At 41.3% G+C, this 18,496-nt stretch overlaps 4 protein-coding genes across 6 annotated transcripts; 1 reads left to right on the top strand and 3 right to left on the bottom strand.

Annotated features, from left to right (window-relative positions):
• Positions 1 to 860: 860 nt before the first annotated feature.
• On the bottom strand, positions 861 to 5,712 carry LOC135626988 (oxygen-dependent coproporphyrinogen-III oxidase, chloroplastic-like). 2 transcript variants are annotated; one of them, XM_065132875.1, is made up of 8 exons: positions 5,018 to 5,709; positions 4,014 to 4,089; positions 2,883 to 2,977; positions 2,390 to 2,473; positions 1,664 to 1,751; positions 1,386 to 1,510; positions 1,203 to 1,301; positions 861 to 1,120 (listed from the first exon to the last, which is right to left on the bottom strand). In XM_065132875.1, exons 1-8 carry the CDS (start codon positions 5,576 to 5,578, stop codon positions 1,052 to 1,054), a joined length of 1,197 nt encoding a protein of 398 aa, XP_064988947.1. In that variant the 5' UTR covers positions 5,579 to 5,709; the 3' UTR covers positions 861 to 1,051. The 2 variants fall into 2 exon arrangements, with proteins under 2 accessions (XP_064988947.1, XP_064988946.1); XM_065132874.1 differs by having other exon boundaries at positions 1,203 to 1,510; positions 5,018 to 5,712.
• Positions 5,713 to 6,812: 1,100 nt separating this feature from the next.
• Positions 6,813 to 7,370, bottom strand: LOC103972669 (ethylene-responsive transcription factor 11). Its single transcript, XM_009387013.2, has one exon. The coding sequence runs from the start codon at positions 7,368 to 7,370 to the stop codon at positions 6,813 to 6,815; it is 558 nt and encodes a 185-aa protein (XP_009385288.2).
• A 698-nt stretch (positions 7,371 to 8,068) lies between these two features.
• On the bottom strand, positions 8,069 to 8,998 carry LOC135627068 (protein DMP2-like). Its single transcript, XM_065133024.1, has one exon. It carries the CDS (start codon positions 8,788 to 8,790, stop codon positions 8,197 to 8,199), a length of 594 nt encoding a protein of 197 aa, XP_064989096.1. The 5' UTR covers positions 8,791 to 8,998; the 3' UTR covers positions 8,069 to 8,196.
• A 1,887-nt stretch (positions 8,999 to 10,885) lies between these two features.
• LOC135626984 (ribosome biogenesis protein NOP53-like) lies at positions 10,886 to 18,340 on the top strand. 2 transcript variants are annotated; one of them, XM_065132867.1, is made up of 12 exons: positions 10,886 to 11,119; positions 11,815 to 11,987; positions 12,076 to 12,121; positions 12,206 to 12,231; positions 12,913 to 12,993; positions 13,154 to 13,264; positions 14,455 to 14,540; positions 16,526 to 16,645; positions 16,727 to 16,849; positions 17,770 to 17,836; positions 17,929 to 18,008; positions 18,151 to 18,340. In XM_065132867.1, the coding sequence occupies exons 1-12, from the start codon at positions 10,939 to 10,941 to the stop codon at positions 18,158 to 18,160; spliced, it is 1,104 nt and encodes a 367-aa protein (XP_064988939.1). In that variant the 5' UTR covers positions 10,886 to 10,938; the 3' UTR covers positions 18,161 to 18,340. The 2 variants fall into 2 exon arrangements, with proteins under 2 accessions (XP_064988939.1, XP_064988938.1); XM_065132866.1 differs by having other exon boundaries at positions 16,523 to 16,645.
• The last annotated feature ends 156 nt before the right edge of the window (positions 18,341 to 18,496 follow it).

The following is an 18,496-nucleotide window of genomic DNA, read 5'->3' as shown; positions in this document are numbered from 1 at the left end:
GTGGAAAGTATAAGATAATAACAACAGCATTAAACAAGATGGACATGATTGCAAGCACCTGTTTAAAGAAATGAATGGTACAAGACCCTATCCTACTCAAAGAGAGGAGTGAGCTAAGACAAGAATAAGAAAGTGGAGGACAAGTTGTGTGTGAGCTAAAGCTGAGTATTTTGTGTCATAAATGAGTGGAATATGTTGGTTTCTGTATAAAGAAGTAGCTAGTGATTCTAATGGTTAGTGAGCTGCACATTAGATGAGACAAGTGGTGGGGGCTTCTTCATCTCCACTAATGGAGTCTGTGATGGAGAAACAACTAATGGTGACTTTTCTTTGAAGGGCCATTGTCCATCTACAAGGTCATGAGGTTCCCTGGCTTCTTTCTTCTTTTCTTTTTATTTTTGTGAAGGAAAGGGTCAATGTGTTGGATCAAGTTCAAGTGGCTTCTGAAAGAGTCAAGCACTCTGTTGGAAGCCTATAGAGCCACAACTTTGTGATGCTGAACCACAAGAAAGAGCATGGGATCATGGAGGTTTATGGTGTTAGGGAACAGGATCTCTGGAAGCACATTTATCCTGCTGGAATGAGGGTGTATAGCTTACCCCAAAATAAGACATTAATTAATCTTTGAAACTGCATCACCAAGTGACAACCATATTATCATGGGTTGCTAATGTTCCACACTAGCATAAACCTTTCTATCGGTTAGATATAATCATTTGATCTTGAACTCTGTCTCTGATCTATATCTAGTGTCTATATTTTTCACTGATTTGAAGTGCAATTTCTTGTTTCTTTTCCAAGGAATCCGCCCGGTTAGTAATCAAAGATTCCAGACATTCATATCCAACACCATCCCAACATAATCACCAACACTGATTCCAAAATAACTCATTTGTGAATATTATCCGACATAACCTGATTGAACTTATTCAACAATTCAGATCATAGCTTTCACCTATCATAACTGCACCCGAAAAATTGGACCAGGAGCTTTGTATTATCGCTGTAGAACAGGAAGGCTAAGAGTGCTCACTTAGCCATTTGGCTGAGACTAAATCCATTCCTTTGGATTGATGCATGCATCTAAGAGTTTCCATTCTTCGCTTCCTTCTTCTGGTTTCTGTGGCAAAGTTCATTCCATTCGTTAGTTTGTGCATGCGCATGGCATGGAGATGGAAAGAAAGGGGAGTTGCTTAGCATACATGATCGTATTCCCACCGAGCAGTCAATGGAAGGGAAACAAGAATACTTTCAATTCGTCCACCCGTCTTCAGTCCAAATGTTGTACCACGATCATAAACCTTCAGAATGGACACATCGCAACTAATGTTCAGTCCGATACAGACTCCTAGACTGCAAATGCATGTTATTTTCTCTTTGCTTACCAGATTGAATTCCACATAACGTCCCCTTCTTAACTGTTGCCATGCCTTATGCTGCTCGGTAAAAGGTGTGTCTTTCCTTCGCTCTATAATAGGTACGTATGCTCGAACAACAGACCTTGCACACTCTGAAAAAGACATTAAATAAAGTTAGCACAATTGCTGAATAGTTCTAAAATATATTTCACGTGTCTTTCCCTCGCTCTACATGAGCGGATACAGACAAAATGATGCATATAGTTATCACTATTGGTTACATGAGAGTTTATGTGCAGGATTACCAGTAGAGAAAGCCAGAAGCATCTCCTGATCATAGTCATTAAGATCATCAAAAAATATGCCACCAAGCCCACGCCTTTCACCACGGTGCTGCAGAAAACATCAAATGATAAAGGAAGAAGAAATTAAATTTAGAAAACTTTTTTTATTTTTGCATCGAATGTGAGCAGAAAACAGATGCTGTCACCTAACTAACTCATTTTCCATAACGATGAAAAAGCTAGAGAAGAACTTTCTAAAAGAAAATCTACACAAGAATGAAATCAACTTTCTAAGGATACATGCACCTAGGGTTGGCATTACGCATGACTTATGTCACATGCCATGTTAAATTGTGTCACACACTGCTGGCTCATGAGGTTCACATGCCCATGCATGTTCATTGCTAGCCTTGTGCATGCCATGTGGCATGCAGCAGCATCACAAAAATATTTAAATGAATAAATTCATAATCATCAGATATTCACTGTCAACTATCTATACATCATGCAGCTGGCAAACAGCAATTAAGCATCACATTTCTAAAGCATAAGACAAGTAGGATAATATCTTAAAAACATAATTCCCACTTATAACCATCAGACCTAGGCCTACGTAGACCATAAGCTTGCTAAATAAAGCTGATCTCTCCAAATTTTCACCAAAATGGTCACAAACAGTACCATCAGTAACTAAAACAAAATAGGAACTCACTTAACAAAAGAAAAGAAAAACATCGGAAGATGTACCTTTATGAAGAAATAATCATCACACCATTTCTTGAATCTGGGATAGAAACTTGGATCAAATTTGTCACATGCTTCCTTTTGGACCTAAAAAGACACAAGCTAAAATCATAAAATGTTGAACTTACATAAGACAATTTGAAGTCAGATGGTACAGATGCATATAATTTAGAGGATGCTGAAATGACGAAATCTAATAAACCAGACAGGTTGCTGGACCAAAACAATACATGACACACAAAACAGAAGTGGGAAGTAGAAAAACTGAAAAATTTAAGTAATCAGCTTATTAACTGAAAGATGAGCAAAACTATGTCTTCACTCTGTCCACTTCCAAAATTTTACAAAACAATATATATAGCTAAAAAAGAGGCAATACGTTAGTGCAACCATTTCTTTACTTTTCTGCTAATCATATTGCAATTTCTGATGTAAATGATCAATATAATCCAAAATTATAATGATAGACATCGGGTGATTTAAAGTTTAAACATACCCTATGGAAATGTTTTACATCCTCCTCAAAGATATAAGCCGGAGTGAAATCTGTGCCACCACCAAACCACCATTGCCTAGGTGCTCCAGGGGCATCTGCAGGCAAATACAAGAATTAGATAATAAAAAACACTATATGTATTCATTAATGTCATGTTTTATAAATTGTGGCAGAGAACTAAGATGAAATCGATTATAAAGAAAACAATGTTACATAGTCGTCTTTAAGATGATATGATGAAAGAGCATCAGGGTCCACTTGTTGATGCAAAGTTGAAAACAACATTTGCATTAATTTGCTTTTAAAACCTAATGAGAACAAGCCATGCTAACAACTAAGTCTCCATGAGTCATGATGATCATGATAATCACAAACTCATCAACAAATGCTACAACGTGCACCTTACTTCTTAAAATACAACAAAATGACATTTGCCCAACAAAGATAGGGAAATAGTCCTCCTTCTTGCGATCAGAAGTCTCTTTTTTTTGTTTAGATATTTTTGGAAACAATTAGTAAAGAATTGAACCAATTACCTTATAAGATATGTCTACGAGTTAAACATGGTCTGATACATTGATGCATTACATCAAGCATGACCACGTTGCAGAAAATCCTATAATACTTGCTAAATTAGTTCTTTCTCACACATTTGAGGAAACAAAATTGAGCATGAGGCATAAAAAGACCCTCTTATGTAGATAGACACGGTGCTGGTATCGTGAGATAAAGAACTGAAAAGATTGAAATGTTAAAGGAAAGTCAAATTACAAAAAGTTGAGGATGCCTTAGTAAATTGAATTAGTTTCATAAGAAGCAAAATGACTATGATGAATGGGAAAAATGAAAACTAAATCAGTTTCACAGGAAATACAATTCACCTTGACTAAATTGACCTACTGTTATATCATCTTAGAGCATGCCTACTGTTAGGTATGCAGATTTAAGCTCATAGACATTCCTTTACCAGAACTAAAAGACATCCTTGGAGCTTCTCGTGCAAAGCATAACAAGCTATCGTACATGAGAAAAACATTTCTAAATAAATAACATTCAACTGCACAGTTGGAATCATCATGAATCCTTTATAATTGTTCACAACAGAGAAAAAAAAAACTCTGCAAAAGGTACCTTTTGTTGCATCAGTTTCAAAGTATCGATAGTTGAAATGCAATGTTGGGGCAAATGGATTCTTTGGATGCAAAACCTACAAAACAAGAACCAATCTGCTTAGGCTAGTCGACAAACAATCATCTGTATATTTACTTGGATGATGCAACAGCCTAATCAAATAATAGATTTTGTGCCAACTCTTGAAATTCTCCAAGAAGAGATGAGTTGGTTCTCTATAAGACAGAGAAAATTATCTGTCTGGAATTAATGATGTGTTTAGAAGGTATAATACATATGGTTTTAAGTTAAAAGCATTTGGTAGCAGAAAAAGATCAAGTCGAAGACCTTAGACATCAGAAAATTTTAGGTGACAGAAAATGGCACAAGAAATAAAGATCAAATATAGTGCCACTAAGAAGAGCCATGATAGTCTTCCTAATGCAAAGTGTAGCTTATACAGAATTAAAATGCCAAAAAAGTCATTAGAGGGATGAAATCTCCATACTCAGAAAAACTTAAAAGCCATAAACAATTATTTTGGTGACTTCTAGGCACTTGGGACCTTGCACTTTTTCTACAGTCTAACCCCCTCAACAAGACTGTGGTACGTATACCAAAATCGAATTATGACTCACTGAAGGATCTAGTATTTCCCCTGAAGTGTAATCCATTTGTGGATCAGACCACCAAATACTTCTCTAATTCAATGTCAGATTTTTTTTTTTCCGTGTCGATACCGGGAAGTATAAGAAAGGAGAGTAGGGGTATCTTTGTTAAACAAAATTTGTTAACGCATTCTTATTCAGACATTCTTAAGTCTAGCTCTTATAATCCCTATGAAAGAAATCCAATACTCTATCCCAAAAACGAACCCAATGATCTAAAGCTCAGAACTTTTAAGTTCTTGCATAAATTGCTTCTTTAACAACTAGAGTCCTAATTCTCAACATCGTCACGCCAGTCACTTTCATTCGAACCAACCAAGCAAAAGAATGTAGCTCGACGAGATTTCCAACACATACCGAACTGATCCCAGCAGCGAAGAACGGCACAGGTCCAGCCTTGACCGAAGAATTCCCATTACCAGATACAGCTTCTCCCTTGGCAGCCCGGTAGGCCTCCGGCGGCATAACACCATACACCACGGACACATTAACCCCGGCCTTCTCCCACACCCCTCCGTCCTGCAGCACCCGGCTGATCCCACCGCCTCCTCCCGGCCGCGACCAAACATCCTCCTTGAACTTCCCGCCGCCATCGGCCGCCTCAATAGCGGCGCACACCTCGTCCTGGACCTCCCGTATCATCCGCTCGAAGCGGGCGCGGACGGAGGCAGACGCAGCGCCGTGGTGGCCATCGGCGGCGCGGAGGAAGGTCTCCGGCCTCTCCTCCTCGGGCGTCTCCTTCTCGATGGCGACGGCCGCGCGGACGGCGACGAGGCGGGGGGTTCGGGGGCGGGAAGGTGCGGCGGTAGCGCGGCGGAGGGCGAGGAGGGAGGGGCGTCTGAGGGTACGCTGGGAGGAGGAGGAGGAGCGCGATGGGGCGAAGAGGACGAGAGACGCGGCGGCGGCGGCAGCAGGCATTGCTGTCGAGAGATGGAGACGGAATGAGAATGGAGAATTAAGGAGAAGGGGCGAGACGGTTATAAGGAGTTCCGGTCACCGCCGACGGCCCCTGGTTTAGGAGTGGGGGTAGTGATGGTATGCCGTGGAATGGATGCGCGTGTTATTTATTCCGGATAAGAAGATGGATGTGATTACCGATTCCCGATTGGCGGACAGTCGAGTTCTCCGACGTTTCCCTTATCCCATGTGAAACGGTGAGGTTGCTGCATCGATTCGAACAAGTCGAATACACACAAAAACCAGTGGTATTTGTCCCTAATAAGAACAGGAAAAGATAAGTTAGGACCTGTGACTGATGGACTTAAAATAAGATCATTTACACTCATCGATCGAAAGAACAAATCGTGAATTGACTAATAATGGGTGGAGTCGGGGCTGCTGAATCTGTGGGCATTGGCCCCCAGTAAAAGGGTTGACTATGGGAAGCTTCATTCTAAGTTAGACTAAGTAATTGGATTTAGAGATAATTATATATTTATCTCCTATGTATAATTATGATTAGTATTCCGATCTCTATTAATCCATCACCCGCTGCCCCTGTTGATCTGTTTAAGAAGGTTAAACCAACAACTGTAATTGTCACCATCTGTTTAAGAAGGTTAAACTATTTCACATAGATTATCGAATTTAATTACATTAAAGTACTTATCACAGGCTATAGAGTTGACGTACATTAATTGCTGTCATCCCCAGCTACCGTTCGATTCGATCGATTCACACCAGCACGAATCGCAAAGCACATCCAGCGATGCGATCGCGATCCACCGACACATTGGCTCTTACGGGGCGTAGAATGTAACGGATGGCCCACCAGGACGCGCAATTGTAGTTACTTGTCGTGTTTCCGTGTGCCCAAACCGGCGACTTAGTCGTGTCCGACGGCGTTTCTTGGGTCGATACATATAATCTTAATTATTACCTCAAAAATCAATATATTAATTAATCACTTGGCAAGGAAAAAGGGAGAAAAAATAATAAATTTTGGCCAAAAAATAATTTAATTTTATTTAATTTAATAACAATGAGTTCCATTTCTGAGATGGCTTTTACTTTTTCTCAGTGCCAGAAAAAAAAGGAAAAATGATAGATACAGCTTGTCAAACATAAGCTGAAAATTTTGTATGTGGTTGAGGTCAACGTCGGCAAATTTTGTGATCCGAATCTCTCGACATCGGCAACGCTGGCGTTTGGATCAGGCGACCTCGGGCGGAGGCGGAAGGTTGAGGTCGACGTCGAAGGGAAGCCTCGTCGGCGGCGCCGCCGGCGAGAGAGAGTAATCCATGGCGAAGGAACAACCCCCCATCCCGACGCCCATGAACCCGGTGGAGGCCACTGCCCGATCCATGGCCACCGGGCTGCGCGGCAGGGAGGAGCGGGCGGACGCGTGGCCCAGCTCGAGATCGAGCGGTGTGAGGACTGCTGCGGCTGCGGTGGCCTTCGAGGAAGGGGTGGACGACTCGACGGTGCCGCTGCTGCTGGTGGGGCTGAAGGGGTTGGCGAGGGCGTGGGGAGGACCGGGGCAGGGGAAGTTGGTCTTGGCACTGAGGCCGCGGAACCGGAGGGCAGCGGCGTCGTAGGCGCGTGCCGCCTCCTCAGCGCTGGCGAAGGTGCCGAGCCAAACGCGGGTCTTCTTTACTGGGTCGCGGATCTCCGCCGCGTACCGCCCCCACGGCCGCTTCCTCACGCCCCGGAACCGCGCCTCCTTAAGCTCCCTCTCTGCCTCGCCGCCCTTCGCTGCCCTCGGAGCCATCGCAATTTCCCCACCAAGGATTCAGCTTCGAAGCAAGGCGAACGAGAGAGAGAGCGAGAGAGAGAGGCTGCCTTGAGGTGGAAGGGGAGACGCGGATGAGGTTATATAGGGAGAGAGACCGAGAGCGCGGAAAGATAACGGAAAAGGAGAGAGCGGCGGCTTGACCGAGCTTGGCGGCCGCCTTGGGAGATGGCAGTGCCTAACACGCACAAAAACGAAAACCAAAATAGAGCTGTCACGTCGCCATAAAAGCTTTTGGTTTATTGGATTTTGGTGGGCAATCGATTTAGCCCAGAAACAGAGAATGACATCCCAATCATCGTTAAATGCAATCGTCCGGTCAACTCTGATAATAAGTGGACAAGCGCCTACGGTCGATGGGGGACGCGGTCAACGCGACACGTGGGTTACGCCAGACCAGTGGCGGCGCTCTCTTTTCCGCGTCTTCCAACGAGAATGACGGCATATAATGTCCGACAGATAACGGCGGTTTCTTGGGAGGCGGAAGCACATAGAAAGTGGTACGAGTAAGCGATGCGGTGAGTAAAACAAGGAATTACAATTTTATTACAATTATTAAATCAAATTTTTTATTATCTTACCATAATTTCAATTTCATATTACCAATTATTTTTAATGCCAAAATTAGCAATTATGATCAAAGGACAGATCACAACATTAGATGAATCATCAAACTGTTACTGGTAACTCGTGAGTTGATTCATTTTGCTGAAATGAGCTGAACATGTAGAGCAGAGAACTGCATAGTTTCTCACGTCCTCGCGCGTTACGCTGTTAGCACGAAGCAGCACATAACCCATCACTCTTAGGAGGAATCCGACGTGGTCTCCGAGGGAGGGTAGCCGATGCCGTGGCGAGTGTTGGGAAACACCATGAACACCGAGCTCGCTATGGCGCCCAGCACCGGAGGCAACACCATCAGCGCCACCTTCTGCTGGGACCCGAAGGAGGGGTAGAAGCAGGAGACGGAGTTGGAGTCCAACAGAGAGATCGCTGCGAACACCACCAGCGCGAAAAACGCGTGCACGAAGTCCCCGAAGCGGAGCTTGTACTTGGAGAGGTCGACGGAGCCGGAGCTCTCGTCGGAGAACGGCCAGAGGCCGTCTTTGGTGGCGACGCCGTAGTGAAGCTTCCCGTCGCTCCCGGTGTAGCTGTCGGTGAACGAGGAGAAGCAGCAGAAGAAGCCGCAGAAGCACAGGAGGGCGCCGGTGAGGTACTTATTAACGACGTGGCAATCGCCCTTGTTGGTGAGGAGCGGGTTGAGGAACTGGTAGATGAAGACGGTGCCGCTGGGGAGGACGCGGATGAGGTTGCCGAAGCCTTTCAAGGTCTTGTCCGCCACGGTCTTTGTGGCCTTGGAGGAGCTGGTTAGCGACTCTGTTTGGTCTCCTCCCGCCATGCTGCTGTTAGCTGCGATCCTTCCAACTCTACACCTCTACTTATGGGGAGACCGTAAGTGGTGGTGGAGATGGTGATGATTGCTTGCAAGAACGACATGCTTGCCACCTAAAGGTCGCTGGTTATCCTTCAAAGTGATGCCAAAGCTGAGGCTTGGTTGGTGGATACGGCTTGAACGTTAGTTCTTTCCCTTCTCTCCACCATCACTACTGTGTTCCCTCCCATATTCCTTATGCTCTGCAAGTGCTTATGAACTTGTACTTTTCTGATAACTTTCCACACACCGTTTGTCGTGAATCTGAGTTTGACATCGCGTAGGTTTCGTGTCAAATGCAGGCTATTGATTCGGACTAAAACTTCACCTAACAGTCGATGCTTTCGCAGCAGATCATCTGATGCTGACATGCATGCATGCTTGCAAGGGAAAACCCTTAGTCCTGAACAGTACGCAATGCACATAAATGAGGGAGGAGTGCCATGTCCGGGAACACTGCGAGGAAAGTTTTCCTTGGCAGCGCATTCAGGTGACGTTGTGCTCGTCAACCTGCAACCAGAACGAGATTCTAAGCATCTCGTGTGATGAGGTGAAAGCTTGCTGCTTCACGAAGACACCAACTGCAGAATGTGTTTGGTGTAACTTCACGCGGCAAATGGGTTCTTCCGAGGTGGCATTTCTATCAGCCAATGGACCTTTCTTACCTTCGATTCTCTTGTTTCAAACCCCAAGCACATAGGAAACTTTGTTCTACTTGATTAATCTACCTTAATATGTATATGAAATCTGCATCGCCTTTAATTACTTGTTGCATCTTAAGTGGCTGACAAACATGCCACTAATTTAGAGGCGGCGTTGTAATGCAAAGTTCTCACGCATCTACCATTCAAAGATGGTTTCCACAAGTCTTTTCTCTTCTTGACTATACTTCAATTTTTCTTGCTGAAAAATATGAGATAATTAGCCCATGCATTCATTCAATAAAAAGTAAATATATAGCAGAACAAATGTTGCTTATCAAAGTCAACATTTCATCAAATCTAGTCTAACATCACTACATAACGTTACAATGCACACTGTACAAGAAGAAGAAGAAGAAGAAGAAGAAGAAGAAGAAGAAGAAGAGATCTAAAACTGTGCATCTAATCTTCTTTTTCTTCCTCGACAATCATTTCTGTTCTTATCCGTCATTCAAAAACATCGACTGCTGCATATCGACTAGGAGTGCGTGCTACTCCAGCCGAAGCATTCGCCTAAGCGCCACGGTGGCCAGGAATTCCCCCACGGCCGGCGCGTCCTTCTTCAGCGAGAACCTCGGCAGCGGCAGCGAGCTGGGCGACGGCGAGTTCCAGAATCCCGACCCGGAGTACACCTCCGCGTGGGCCGTGGCCGTCGGCGCCTCCTCCTGCTGCTTCCTGCGGTGTGGCTCTGGCCCGGGGCTGAGGCCGGGCACTCCGAGGCTGTGATTGGGGGTCACCATGGAGCTCGATCGCGGGCAAAGATCGAAGCTTTTTAGGCGCCTCGAGAATCGGGGGCGGTGATTGGATTCGAAGGAACTGCGAGGCGAATTTGACGAGGCTTCTTCTGGGCCGGATAAGAACGGCCACTCCAGAAGGTGGGCGAAATGCTTCCGTACAAAGGAGGGGCGGGTTTTGGCCGCGAACGGTGGGCGACTCACGTGGGATTTGGTAGGCGGTGGGGTCGTTTGTCTCGGCTGCTGCTGGCCGTTGATACCTTTGAATGACGCCGTCGCATGCGATTAGGTGCGTTAGAAATCACCATTTGTTTGATTTAAGATCATAGTCAAATTAATAGTCGTACAGTCATCGAATATATGAAATTTATGACTATCACAATGTTTTGATTGATTTCAATGAATTATAAGAGCGATCCAATTCTATTAAAGGATTAATCGTATATATACAAAAAGAACAACTCATTAGTATGTATAATTATTTTTTAAATCTAATTGAATTATATTGAGAATATTTATGTAATAAGATCAAATTTGATAAAATATTAAAGATATAAAAGGGTATAAATAATATTACTGAGTTATTGTTCCCTTCACGGCGTATTTAAATTGACGAGACCCGTCATCAACCCTTCCTCTCATCTCGAAGGCGGCGGCGGAGGCTAGTAAGGGGCAAAAGAATGGGGAAGGCGGCGAAGGGATCGCGGAAGGGGAAGAAGGCGTGGAGAGCCAACATCAGCACCCACGACATCGATGACTACTTCGACAAGTCCACCAAGGACGCCCTCACGGGCCGCGCCGCCACCATCGCCTCCCTCCCCAGCGATTCCCTTTTCTACCTCGACACCAAATCCAACGCCGGTGCGCTTCTTCTACCCCAGGGTTTCGGTTCTTCTTCGTTTTACGTAAAGATCCGACCGCGATGTTGGATTCTTGTTCCCTCTTTACCTTTCCCTTGTTTCCGCCAATGTCATCGCACATCAGGTGCTCGTTGAATGAAAACGAGTATTCAAGACATTGTCAGCCATTGTTTTCTGTGGCTTTTTGCTTCCGAGATAATACACACGGTCGCTCCTAGTTCTTTTCACTTGATGATTTGGCTGTCAAATATAATTGCTTGCACTATTTGGGCTTTGAATAACTACTTAGTGTGCATCGTTTTGTCTTCAGGAAATTTTATTTGTGGATATAGTTTCTTTGGGCTGTCAGTCATCCTATGGCTCATCATGTAATGCGACATTCATACGATTTGAGGAAGAAAATTTGTTTTCATTTAGCTTAGGATACGGTATATCTTCTTGAAATGCCTCGGATGTCTTTGAGGATGAAGGCTCCCTTTTTGGCTGAGAATCATCTACAGGATTGTTTTACTCCCCCTTCTTAAAATTACACAAGTGACCGATCCACTTTGTTCCCATGTAGGACACACCCTTTAGTTCATCTCTACTTTTCTTGTGGTGATGCTTGTATTCGATAATTGTTTCTACACAAGCACTCCTCACACTCTTCGGACTCTATACTGTGAGGTATTATTGAAAATTTTGGTGCTACCACAGAAATTCCGCCAAAAAGAAAGATTGAGAAGCATAAGGAGAAAATTCTCCATTATGAGAGCTTGCTACAGAAGAATCCTTTCGTGCAAGCTGTTCCATCTTCTACCCTGAAAAAACTGAAGAGGGAAAAGAAAAAAGCTAATACAGAAAAACCTCAGGCTCAAACGGACCCCAAGGTATGCAATTAATTTTAAGATGCTTCCATGGTCTGCAATCAGCTTTGAATTTTTATTATTTACCTATCTTATGTTGTTATGCCTTCAGGAAGAGGATACAACTTCTAATCTAACTGACATTTGGGGTGATGAAGGTTTCTTCTGTGACTTATATACTCCTCAATATTTTTTTTTAAATTTTGGAAGCAAAATTTTTAATTTCGTCATCAATCTTGCAGGCGAAGCAGCTGGCAAAACCAGAAAGGTGAAATTGTCATGTCTTATATCTATATCCTAGTAGATAAGTTCTGGTATCATGTCATTGGCACTTATAAGAAAGTGTAGATTGTGATGCTTGTTTGTACCGCCAACGCCTCGTAATCATACCTTAACATACTAAAGCAAGTTTAAGCTACTAAGTTTTTTAGATGGAGCATCTTGAAAAATTTATGTGTACCACCGCAAGTCATGAGACAAGGTTTTACTGTTCTTTCTAGCATATGAAAAACAAGATATTAGTCCCTTATCTAGCATATAGTGGTGGAGACATACAACTTTTTTCAGGTAGAATGTCTAGAAAACTCAAAATTCCCAAGTGAATTGATACAAAAATGATATGTAAACGAAGATAAAGCCTGAAGAGATTGGGGATTTAGAGGTTGAGTCAATCAGTTATTGTCTGCAGTGCGGAAGCATATACTTATGCTTATCAAAATATTTCTGTTATCTTAACGAGATAGATTACTCATATATGATGTCACCTTATCATTCTAGTGTAATAATTCTGTTTTATACTTTAGACTATGTTTTTCTTTGTAAAATTTTATGGTTATTTTAAAATAAGCATATCGATTGGTAAGTAGTCCTCTGGTTCGAGAATATTCTTCTGTATCTTAGGTGCCTAGCATTTTTTTGGTCTTATCATCCCAATTTTTTGATCTTGCAGAAGCAGAAGGCTACACTCATTCCAGCTGTTGAAGTGGAGCCACCAGGGTGTTCATTCAATCCTCCATTTGAGGCTCATCAAGTAATAATACTCTGTTTGTTTATTTATATTTCATGCTAATTGGCTTTCTTAAAGTTAGCTAGATCAATCTTTTTATAGTTTTCTGAATGAATAGCTCTCTCAATTCTTTTTTTTTTCTTTGCAAATCTCACTGAATTTTGCTTCACTACTGCAAATATAGGATTCATTGGCTCAAGCTGTTGCTGACGAAATGCAAAATATCTACAAAAAAGAACTAGGGCCTCAACCAGTGCCAGTTACGGTTCCTGGTGAACCAGTGACAGAAGAAGATGTGAGCATAAATGACCATTTTTGTATTTTTCTTTTTATAATATTGAAGTGATCTGATAAATCAAGATATTAATTTTGTCTCAAGTAATAAACTGCTTGGTTGTTGTTTGGTTTTTTGTTCTTTTTTGCTAGCACTTTGAGAAATGAAATATGAAATATGCTGCTCTAGTTATTCACAATTGTTTGATTACAATGGAGTTGCTAGCTTTGTACCATAGAAAAAGAGATCAGTTCATAAATATTTTGTGTGCCTAATTGGGTAAAAATGAAAGAGAGACCCTAATTAGCTCTAATTCCATGTGATTAAAGATGAGGGTTCAGATTACCTTGATTTGAAGATGATTATGATTGAATCCTAAGATTTAATGTTTCTACGAGTGCCAATCATCCTTCCCTAATTGTCTCTCAAGGCAATTAAAGAAGATCTAAATCTTTTACCCAAGAAATCAAGAGAAATAGGTTGAGAATGAGGATGAGCGAGTGAGCATGAGAGAGGAGAAATGAGCAAGGGGGTGATTAAATACACCATCAACCAGTCCCGAGCCAGCTCCCAACTGTCACATTGGGTGATTTGATGCAAATTCTACCGCAACTAATTGGTCATAGTTGTCGCCTGATGTACATCCGATTTCGACGGATTCACTTGTATGACCTGAATCCGTTGAACTCACTTGGCCCAAGTCTCAGTGGCTAGTCGGACCATATACTGCCTCTTTAAAGTTGCAAACCATGTTATGCACCCAAATGGTGCTCACAAGATGGGTGTGGGTTGTAACTCGATAGTAATTATAGCCTAGCATAATGCAAGTCTAATAGGATTGGGTATTATAATTAGGTTCAAAATAAAGTTAATAGGGTTGCTAATTTGTCATGCAAAGTTATTTGAAAAGAAGTGGTAGTTTTACGATTGTGGATAATATATGCTATAATGACTGCACTTATGATATTTTGTATTCAGTTGTTGTTGATTACTTTTGTAATGGTAACATGGATATAGCTAAATCTGAAAGCATATTATCTATCAATCGGGATATGCCTGCATCTCATTGACACTTTGACAGGAGCTCCAGAGCCACCCATTGATCTTAGTGGGCATGGTCCTCTCCTATCATCTTTCTATTAAGTTGATAGCAAACTATAATCTGACTAGTAATTATGCTCATCTGCCATCGTCTTCTTTTTTTTTTTCAGAAATATTTTCTAGAGGCAGATGATGGAAACGAAAGTGACATAGAAGGGGAAACAGGCAACAATGACAGTGAGCTACCTGAATTAAGGTATCCTTTTGTGAATCGATTCTTTTCTTTCTTCAAGTTATTAGTTTGTGGGGTTTTCCCTGCAATGTAAAGTCTATGATTATAATTATGGGCACCGAAGGATAGTTCTTTCCATAGGCTGACTTCTAAATGTTGGTTTTACACATTGGAAAGAAGTGTGCTTGTTGCATCATTTTTCTTTCTTTGAGTATCAGACATAGTGTGTATGAATTAGATGATGTAGTTGCAACTTGTGAGCAAGGATTGTAATACCATGTGGTATGGTACGGTATGGACAGTATTTACCTTTTTAATGGTTTAGCTTTACGTTGCGCAAGATGACCTGGGCAGTATGCCCCATACAAGGTTTATCACCTGGTCTGCTCAGTTTAAAGGCCTGTATTGCCTGGTACAGGGTGGTACAGGCCTTGTATCAGAGTTTTTTTTGTTTGATTTTTTTATCTTTTTTCAGGATATTTTTGAAACTTGTCTCACACAGGTAGACACTCAATACAATGGTCTGAGCCAGTATGGTAAGGGTCCAAGCCTTGACTGGTACACGACCAGTACATGAGATTGTGGACCTTGCTCATAAGTACACTTTTGTACCTTTTACTTTTTTTTCTTCATTTTTCCTGGCAAGTTTAAGAGACCTGATAAATTAAAGAGATTGTTTAAATGTAACAAGGGTTATTACTTCGAAAAAGTTAATTTATTTATTCTACGATCCAAGCAATCAAATTTGTTAATCCACTCGTCCCAAGATGCATGTCAATGGAAGGCATTCTGGTTTGATATCAGATTCACGAGTTACCTTCAGTGCTTTTGAGAGATCAAGATTCCATCGCTGCTGCTTTAACCGTGATTATGAGTAATAAGGCAAGAATTCCATTTGTATATGTCATGCTGATATAATTGTTGACATGTTCCTAGTTAGAATATGCTAAGAACCACCATGACACATAAATGAAGTTAATAAAATGGATATCTAATAAATTTTCCATTTTTTTATATATTGTAGTCAACATAGTTTTGTGGTGAAAGGATTTTATTTTGCTGACCCCAAATAATTCAAACTATTACTGTTAATGTTTTTTGTCTATTCTATGTTTGCCTTAGTGCAAGAATTATAGTGCCGGGCCATGTTCACCTACGACCATGCCAAATTTTGGACTATTATCCAGCTCCAAGACACACCAAGCTGTCATGTCTTTGTGTGCTCTAAAGTGGCAATCCTTGCCATAATCCATTGTTGAATGTGTGCAATTCTCTTCCATTCATCCAACTTAACCGATGCTAATTGTATTATGCCATGCTAAAATGGAATGGACACATGCTTGTCAATCTTTTGCCCTGGTCCATTGTTGAAGATGCACTATCATTCTTTTCATTAATCAATGTCATGAATTTAGGTATCTTGAAGTTGACTTTATTTTATATTGCAGATTAGTTTCTCACATAATATATTAAGCTATTACTTGCCTAATATATTAAGCTAATTGATTTTGATTTCCAGTGATCTTCTAACGAAGCTTGACCATGTAATTTATTCTCTTAAAAGTCAGTAACTTGGATGTGCTGTTTACTATGTTAATTATTTGTAGACTTCTATGGTGGTTTAAAAAAATTGACGGACATCTGTCATCATTTAGAAAATTTAACTATTTATGATTGCTCATATCGACGTGTTGTTTGTCTAGTGTTAGGAGCACTGCTGTATCAATTTTTGTTAAAGAATTATCTTTGAGATTTTTGCAATGATTAGATTAGGGTATTCTACACCTGCAGCTGGCAACCAAAATTCTTGTGCCATATATTGCAAAACATTTTATTGAAGGCAACCTTTAATGCCGATTTGCATTTCGGTACATATTTTGTCGTGGTTGTGGATGCCAACTTCTGAGGAAAGGTCTTTGATGAAAGTTTGTAGCACAATTGGTTCTCACATGATTTGCAATCTTATTCATCTTAGATCATGAGACCTATCATATTTATTCTTGTAGCAGGAAATCAAAAACAAAGAGAGTAACTCGAGTGGAGGTAAATCGAAGAGCCAGGCGTAAGGAGCAACTAAAAGCAGAAGAAGAAGCTAAGAAGCGGAAGAATCTTTCCGAGGAACTTGATAGGTAATATGATTGTCCTCATGGCCCAGGTGGTCCTGTGGTTTCTATGACATTTAAGTTTAACATCTTTAGGCACTTGTACAGTTTACCAGATATAATGGAGGAAATAGCTAAAGAGGATGAAGAAAAGCACAGGAGACACATGAGACGTGCCGTAGCTCGGCAGGAAAGATTGAAATCTGCTCCACCTCGCCTTGGGAAGCACAAGTATGAAACCTATTCTTGCTCTATATTATTGGATTTCACTTCACCGTCATTTTTAAATACTGCAATGAGAGAGCATGCTGTTATCCGAGAGCACACTGTTATGTGATGCTTTTACTAGCTGGCAGCCAGCCTGTATTTTGCACAGAAAACAATATTCTACTAGATATCTATGCTATCCCAATCGACTTTACACTTTAGTAATTATTAGCGATAAGGGATTTGCTGAAATTGGTATGGAATACCATTTGGCCATTATTTTTTAGAATTTTTAGTAAACTACTTAGCTTTTCCTAGTTACATACTTCTTTTAATTAATTTAGCCCGACATGGTTAACTAGATTCAATCAGGAAATTATCTGTAATGATTTGCTCTAATGAACTATTAAAGTTTTTAACGTGTTCATTCTTTATGCATGAACATTGATGAATACTTGGTGGAGAATAGACATGTTTTATTGTTCACTGTGCACGCCACACCTCTGCATAAATTTTAAAATTGAGCTGTATGTTTTATGATGCTTGGAGGTTGACGTTGACTTCCTGCCTCTGAGCATGCTAGTCTGCTGGCAGCAAATGAATTCACCATCTTAACTTTTGGTTCCATGTGGGAATCTTTGGTTGATGAGCGAGGTACACAATTAAATGTCCTGGGCCATTTTGATTTGATTGAGCAAAGATGCACTACTTTGATAAGCTGCACTTTGCACTATTTATAATTATCTTGTGTTTGATTTAAGATAGTTCCATGTATATCTTGATATCTCGTCAATTTGGTGACGACAGGATGCTTCTGAGTACATTCCCCTATCTGGCTCATTTGGCAACCATTTTGAAATTAAATAATTTTTTTTACCAATGCAGTTTTGTTGATCCTTTAGGAAGATACGATTGATTAGTTTTGTTCTCTGCTCTTTTTACAGATTTGAACCAGCTCCTGTTCAAGTTCTTCTGACAGAGGAGATTTCTGGATCCCTTAGGAAGCTGAAGGTAATTATTGGTTCTCTCGAGTATGTTTAGATCCAACTTTAGATCTTCTTCATCATTATTGAATTTGACCCTTGTTCTTTTCCGTTAAAAAGGGTTGCTGTACTCTCGCAAGAGATCGTTTCAAAAGCCTGGAGAAAAGGGGCTTGCTTGTTCCACGAGCTAAAGGGAGCAGGTCGTGTTGATTGCTCAACTTTTATTTGCATTTTGTTCGACGAAGTTACCCAAGTGTCTACAATATAAGCATCATGCATTGTTCTACTTTTTTACCTGGACCAATTTCATCTCACAGTAGCTTATTTACCTGTTGTGAACAGAAGGAAATAAAAACGAGGTGACTGATGGGTGGACAAAGGACGACCTGCTTTTGAAGCTTATAGTTATTTTAACCTTGCAACTAAGTTGTCTGCCATTGTTTCTCCTCGCTTGCTTATATACCTATGAACTGAACTGATGGTGACAATTTATATGAATTTAATTCGATTGTACCTAACTTGTTCTGACGAATTTACCTTAGCTTGCCCTGACGACAGTTCCATTAATGCACCGTGTCAGTAATTTGGTATACTTTGTACTATCTAGTTATCGCTATTACGTAACTGAAGGAGGTATAACTTGTGCGCACGACCTCTTTCATTTCGTAGAAGAGCTACTATTGTATTG

This window comes from Musa acuminata, chromosome BXJ2-11 (genome assembly GCF_036884655.1).
Source record: "Musa acuminata AAA Group cultivar baxijiao chromosome BXJ2-11, Cavendish_Baxijiao_AAA, whole genome shotgun sequence".
In the NCBI taxonomy this organism is placed as follows: Eukaryota; Viridiplantae; Streptophyta; class Magnoliopsida; order Zingiberales; family Musaceae; genus Musa; species Musa acuminata.
This window is presented reverse-complemented; position numbering and strand designations above follow the sequence as displayed.